This window comes from Cyanistes caeruleus, chromosome 2 (assembly GCF_971803275.1).
Source record: "Cyanistes caeruleus chromosome 2, bCyaCae1.hap1.1, whole genome shotgun sequence".
NCBI lineage: Eukaryota > Metazoa > Chordata > Aves > Passeriformes > Paridae > Cyanistes > Cyanistes caeruleus.
Window position 1 is genome coordinate 43,991,304 of NC_141702.1, and position 7,416 is coordinate 43,998,719.

Consider the following 7,416-nt stretch of genomic DNA (forward strand, 5'->3'; position numbering starts at 1 on the left):
TAAAAGGGATTTATGCAGACAGGAAAATGATGCAAAGTAAGCTAAAAGCTTTAATATGACATACAAAAGACTTTTCTTTTGAAGGTGCTTCTCAAACATGTCACTGAAACTTTTCATATTGAGACAGTGTGGTGTTATATGGCTTTGGATAAATGCTTCTGGTTTCTGCCCCTTTTTCTGTATCTCACAAAGCAATTTTTCTGTGCACAGAAAATACACAGCTTGTGCTGTATTTATGTATGGTAGCTTAGTGCACAGTGCAAGCTGGCAACATTAATCTTAAGTGACTGAACTCGTATAGAGCTCTGCCATATTTCTGGTGAATGGTAATAAATCCATTTTGCACAAACCAAATATTGGGTTTTACCACATATCATGAAGAAAACTGAGCTGTGGGGTGGGTAGCTACCTGCACAGAGGCAGGCAGAGGTCACTGGAAGAACATGCATCTTCTGTAAGCTTGGGTCATCTCAGTGGCTGAGTCATGAGATGTGACCTTGAGCTGTGCCTGGGGTTTTCAAGGCAGGGCTGTTTTAAGTATGTGGGATAATCAGGAAGCAAGATATGAATATCACTCTGCTTTTCAGAAACAGATATGAATGCAGGTCTCCTTACTATTCATGAGTTTCATGGAGACAGGTGAAGTTCTGGCCGAATTGAAGCTGAGAGTTTTCCTAGTCCCACTAGAGAACACTTCAGACACAAGAGAGAATTTCACAACTAAATCGACTTTAATTCTAGATGATGATAGTCAGAAGTATGACTTTTTCAATAAATAGTGCTTTCAAAAGTACTTGTAAAAATAATTCAGGGCCATTTCAACAATGACAAATGAGTGTTCAGTCTGACACAGAAGTGCATTCAGTAGTTAAAAGGCGCAGTTTATGGTGATCTGCTGAAAATCACTGTTTATCTACAAAAATTGACTGTTACTTAGTAATACAGCCTTAATACTCTTTCGAAATAAGCTTAATTTTAGCCAGTTCTTTTTTTAGCCAAAAAGACATTTGCAGATGTTTGGAATCAAGTAATACAAGTGACTAGGAAGAGTGTAGAACAAAGAAGCAAATATTACTGTGATACTCTGTGAAGTTCATACACTTGATCCTGTGCAGTTATGTCCTTTATATGAAAAGGCTACTGCAAAACTAAAAATGATTGAAAAAAATAAAAAGATTGTTCAGAGGATATGGAGAGCCTCTGTGCAAGGAAGGGACAAAGCAGCAAGGACATTTTAGCCTGCAAAGGTACACTTTGAGGGATGATGTGCTTGAAGTCTCTGCAAATATAGCATGGACAACATATGCATTAAAGTAATCAGGGGGTGAGGAGAGCATCAAATATTAGAGACATATCAAATTATTTTTAATTTATGTGTTTTATATATATTATATATATTTAATTAATATATATTTTTAGTGGTAGTTAGGCTTTGGAACTGCTTGCCACAGTATGGAAGGTTTACAATAAACAAGGATGTTCACATAAAAGGGTTACACTGATCTTGGTGGCTAATAAATTCCCACATGGGACAGAAAATGAGCATGAAAGATACTGGGATGCATGGAAAAGTCTCTGGGCTGGCAATTGCTGTAGCCTGGAAGAGATAACCAGGAGCATATTGCATACAAGAGAACAGTCAATGTAATCTTCCACGGTATCAATGTAATTTTCATTTATTGGCCACTGCTAGAGACAGCTGCTAATTGTTCCTTTTGATCCGATACAGCATAGCTGTTTTAATGTTGCTGTGCTGTGGGGAGTGTCAGCAGAAACAGGAACAAAAGAAAGATGAGTCTTGAGTTTGGGGCAAAAATAGATTCCTTGAGGGGAAAATAATTCCTAAATTCTATTCTCACCTGATGATATCTCTCCTATTCAATAAAAAAAAAAACAGTGGAAATAGAAGTAAGGCCATTTTGAGTAATTGCTGTTGTCTTTCTGATGACACAGATGGCAGAGGATTGCTGCTTGACAATTGTTGGAAATCTTATAACTCCTGGCTCTAAACTCGGTCTGTCATTTGAGAGGAATGAAGACAAACAATATTGGCATATTAGTCCTGACGGCAGAATTTATAGCAAGATGAAACCCAAGCTGGTTTTAGATATCAAAGGTAAGCAAATGTTATCTCATTACACTGGGCCTTAATTACATGGTATTTGCAGTGGGATACACACTAAATGTGCCTATAAATTAAGGATGGTGCTGTAGTTGCTTTAATCTAGAAGCAAAAAAGACCCGATCAGCTAGTTTGACCTCCTGAATTATACAGGCCCTAAGACTTCATTTCTCCTACATACAATTTAGTAACTCACAGTACTCGCTTCTCTTGTATTCTCAGTGTCCACTCACTGTTGATAGGCTCAGTTAATTTTTGGTCAGTGTAAATATGATTATTTAAAATGGTGAAACAAGAACAATCTAACTTCTCATTAAATTTGATTTCTGTAAGTGCAAATTTTCTTACATTATAGTTGAAGATGCAATAGCCAAAGGATCGTAGGAAAGCAAAGGCAGGCTTGTATACTGATGTGATTAGATGCAAAAAGGTGGGGTTCTTTTGTTTATTAATGGCTATGCCTATATGGCAAGTATGAGATTCTGCCATAGCTGCCTGGGGTCTGTGAGAACTTGATGTGTATTTTGGAGTCACTTTTGTCATAGTAATTTGATTTGTGTAGATGCTGTTTGTGAACTTTGTTTTCAGAGCTTCACAGAAAGTCTAAAAAAGTAGCAAATTGAATGATTAGCAGAATTAGCATAATCAGATGTTCTTACATAATAATTGCTTTTTTGGGTGAAGGTAGTAAACATTTTCTATATCTGTTCTATTAATTTTTTTAGCTGTTTTTAAATGGATTTTTAATTGATGCTGTTACATTAGTTACGTCAATTACAATCATCACTACCCCCAAAAACTCAAACCAACCAGCAAAATAGCATAGTCAACAACCAGCACTTTTAGAAGTAAATGCTTATAATCATAGAATATCCTGAGCTGGAAGGGACCTATAAGGATCAGCAAAGCCCAACTCCGGGCCCTGCATGGGACACCCCAAGAGTCATGCCAAGTGCCCGAGAGTATTGCCCAAAAGCTTTTTGAATTCTGTCAGGTGCTGTGACCACTTTCCTGCCTCTCCTCTTCCCCTCACAAGGAAGGTATAACTGCAGTGAGGTCTCCCCTCAGTCTCCTCCACGCTGAACAGACCAAGTGACCTCAGCTGCTCCTCATACAGATTCCCCTCAAGGCCCTTCACCATCTCTGTTGCTCTCCTTTGGATGCACTAATAGCTTTATATCTTTCTTATATTGTGGTGCCCAAAACTGCCCTCAGCACTGGAGGTGAGGCTGCTCACTCAAGGCGAGCACAGAGCAGAGTGGGACAATCACACACCTCAGCCGGGCAGGACTATCAGCACTGTGCAATCAGGGTTATCTGGTGTCTGACCATAACAACAGTGGCACAGTCACAAATTCTCTTTACTGACATAAAAAGCTTATGATGATTAATTGCAAACTTAGCAAAAATGATCCACTTCGAGGAGAATCTTTAGTCACAATGACTGCATACCTTTTTCTAAAGTCCATTCTAAGTCGCACCAAACAAGCAGAAGTACTACTGCATTGTCTTTTCTTCAGTTAATCATGTTAAAAACAATTATGTATTCTGTATTCATAACTGAAGAACTTTACAATGGATAGGTCTGGTGGTGGAAGTAGAGATACACTCTTAGCTCTAAAACAAAGTAAATCTGTCCAGTAAATACAAAGCAGTAGATACATTTAGCTTTTATTTGAGAAAGCCTAGTAGGAACTCTGCCCATTTCTGCCAACTCTGCTGATCCATTCTGGACCAGAAATTGTGCAGTAAAGAGTTCCTCAGCAAATGAATGCAGTTGTGTAACTGTGCAGTTGCCAATGCCACCTTGTGGATAAACTGGCATAGCACAAAGCCTTGTCCAGAGCACCATGCTATCCAAATAGTCAGTCTGTCCACTGAAAAAAAATGCCATCTTTTCCCATTTTAATATGTTTACATTCTATCAGACACCACTTAAAAACTATTTTTGCAACTCACAGTGATAAACTGAGCTACAGAAAATAACATTAGCTACATAGTTCAGTATGTTACACTCATCATAAGCTTTCAGCTGAAAGGCTTATCTTTTCTCAGGGAGGGTGAGGCAATTGGGGTGCAAAACAAAAAGACAGTGTCTATGGGAGTGTCCTGGTACTTTGTATCAATGGTTGGCACAGATGGCTGCTTCCAGTGGCAATACCACCTGCTTTGCAGGTGTGTTGTACTATAGGAAATGCACGTGTCCTACAATTCTGCAGTACATACTAGATCTGAGGGAAAAAAATCAGTTCTGACTTTCAGCTCCAGTCAAATGTGCCTTTGCTTCCCAGTTTCTTAAGTCAGAATATTAATGGTGCTCCTCTATGAGAACATATTGGGCATTACATCACCTAAGTAAGTAGATTAAGCTCTTCTAAGAATGTTTGTATTTTTCATTCAGATATGTTCAGCTGCCAGTGCAAACAGCTGAACATTGAGTGATACATGGTGCATGATGACTTGTGATTCATCTGGTCAAAATAAAGGATCATAATGGCAAGGAGTAAACAAGTGCCAGACCTTGTCCCTGACATGGTCACGTGTGTATTGTCTGTTAGCAGCAGGACTTACTTCATCATCTGAACATCTTCACTCCATTCTTAGACCCAAGTGACAACTGACAACTGTTGCAGGAAAACTGTATAGTCAAGCATGACTCTTGCATGTGACAGTCTTCAAAAAGCTGCACCTGACTGTACTGCAGTGTTTCTTTCCTCTTCCATCCAGGCTGAAAAAGCTGAGAAACTGAACTGCTAAGGGGGTGGAGGGAATAAGACAGACTGATCCTGGTTAATTCAAAAACTGTTTCAAAAATAAATTCCAAAAGTAGGCAGTGATGAAAATATATTTTTCTTCTCAGAGCCATGGGTTAAAGAGAAACTGTCTACACCAGCTCTTACTAGAGCTTTTCTGAAACATAGAGTATTTGTCTCTTATTTTGAAGATAACCTCCCCTCTTTGACATTTCTCTCTACAGGAGGCACACAGTATGATTGTGACCATGTTGTTGTCAACACAGTCAATGAAGAAAAGTTAACACAGTGTTGGGAACCACTGGTTGTATAAACCCGATGAATCAATGATGTTTGAATTAGCCGCTGTTCTGGACACTGGAATTGGCACTGCCATCTCTGAAGGATACAGGATCAACGATGAGAATTTTGTCTTTTCTTCACTATTTTAAGAAGGACAAGCAACAGAATGATTTCACCTCCCTATCCAAGATTATTTTCCTTATAAAAGCTTGAGTATATCAAAATTTTTTTTTTTTGTTTATGTTTTTAAATCCTTACAATTCAGTGTTGGATAGAGAGTGGCAGTATGCCTCAGGCTGGAAGAGAATAACTGAAAGTGCAAGTGACCCCACAGAGTTACAATCATGTAAGTGAGTAGTTAACCCAAAATAGTCAGTAAGTGCAAATTATTTTATAAAGGACAGGAGTGCAGTGTGTATGTGGGTATAGCAACTTGGACCTATGCGCTGTAGTATGGAGAAATATTCACTGCAGGGAATTATTATATTTGGTTCACTGGAACAAACTTCTGTTTACTGAAAATTTAAAGACTGCTAGTACAACACATCCAAAGACTTTTTCATATGTGGCTTCAAGTATAGTTAGTATGCTAATGTAGTAAGTCCTAAATTAAGAAAAAAATCTAGATTTTCTCATGCATAGAGGATGTAAAGCAGCAGATACTTCGTTAGAAAAAGAGGGCTGGCAAAAGGATGCATTGGAATGTGAAGAATTTGCTCATTTTCCATGTTACCTAACTTCTTGAGTTGTGGGTATTTTTTCTTCTTTGCTAAGACACATTTGTGCCTTTTAAAACAGTTTCAGTAAGTAGAGTCATAGTGAACTCCCAAATCATATCGGAAACAAGAATTCTTAGGGAAAGTAATACTGAAGATGACTTCAAAAGCCTGTAAGTGCTGTGGTTACTGAGTTTTTCAGCCACTGCCTGTTGGGCTTTCCATGGAGAATGCCCAGCTCCCCAGTATTTCTGGAAATGTTGGAGAGCAGTGTTTGTGGTGAGCTCCTGGCTCTCCATTGGACAGAAGTGTCAGACTCCTCCAGGAAGGGGCACAGCCAAGCCTGGATACATACCCAGCCACAAGGGCTGTGCCCATTCCAAGTGTTACTGGTTTAGTAAAGAGCTTGTGACAAGTAGGATGTTCTGATTACTGCAGGAGTCCTTCTGCTGCCCTGCTTTGAACCTGGTCATGTTAGTTTTCCTGAATAATGTTGGTAAAAAGGTAAAATACACTCTGGTACTATGCTGCTGTGTTTTGTTCTGGCTTAGACCAGTGTTATTACAAGCTGCTCCAAGGAGCATCCAGGGTTTTGTCTTGCATAGTAAGTCTGTTTAAAATTAACATTTTCATTACTATTGTATTGCCTCAAAGGATACTGGTGCTTTTACTATTAGCACCCTAGAGGAAGTGCCTTAAAACTTTCTTCCTTTTGTAAAGACGCACTGAAGTATTGTTGCTCTGAAACGTGCTGCTTTTAGTCCTTAATAGAAAATATGTTGTTACTGGTTTCAAACAGTGGTACTTTGTCATATTGATGTACTCTTGCTATATATAATATAGCATTTTACAAATAAATTTAACTTAGGTAACTTTTTATTGAAATTATTTTTAAAGGTAGAAAGGTAACATTTTATGGTTAGTTTTGCTTTCATCTTGTGCACATCTCTGTCCATAATTCCTCTGTGCCAGCACCTGAGGAGTGAATAGATGGTGTGGAATAGCTGCAGGCTCTGAGGAATCAGTGATTCTTTACAAGTACACGTTCACTGCGTTTGTGCACGGGGCCACCACTCACATGGCTGCCACTTCTGTCCCCTGGGTAGAAGCGCTGCATGACATGGTTGGTGTGACTGGTGACTGTACCACCACAGCTGCACTGCAGTAAATTGACAGCTCTCAGCTAAGAGATTCCTTCAATCAATCCACCTGCATAATTGCAGGGAATGTTACTCCATAGCCCATCTCTGGCAAAATGGCAAGTGGAAAAACAGCCCACCAGACACAAACACCCCCTCCAGCACTTCACCAGTCCTGATGAGACACAAAAGGAACAGGAGCACAAAATTGTCTACCCTACCTGCATAAACACTGCAGTCAGCTGAATCTGGGCCAGGAATTGGGCAATTAGAATAATTATCAGTTACAGACTGATATTGTTCCATGCTTCTATTTAGATTAGCTATGTCATGAAAGGGTTGCCATAACAAGATCAAAGTTTCAGTCTTGAGACAGTGATGTGACTATTTAGTTCTGAGAGTGA

The 7,416-nt window shown here is 39.1% G+C and overlaps 1 protein-coding gene across 5 annotated transcripts in view; it reads left to right on the forward strand.

The window, feature by feature from the left end:
- Positions 1 to 6,745, forward strand: part of CRYBG1 (crystallin beta-gamma domain containing 1) — a 97,610-nt gene extending 90,865 nt beyond the window's left edge. For all 5 annotated transcript variants that reach the window (XM_086876708.1, XM_023923891.2, XM_086876709.1 and 2 more), the window contains 2 exons: positions 1,954 to 2,116; positions 5,100 to 6,745. In XM_086876708.1, the coding sequence (XP_086732834.1) occupies positions 1,954 to 2,116; positions 5,100 to 5,188 (252 nt within the window). In that variant the 3' untranslated portion in view covers positions 5,189 to 6,745. The remainder of the gene's footprint in view (positions 1 to 1,953; positions 2,117 to 5,099) is intronic.
- The last annotated feature ends 671 nt before the right edge of the window (positions 6,746 to 7,416 follow it).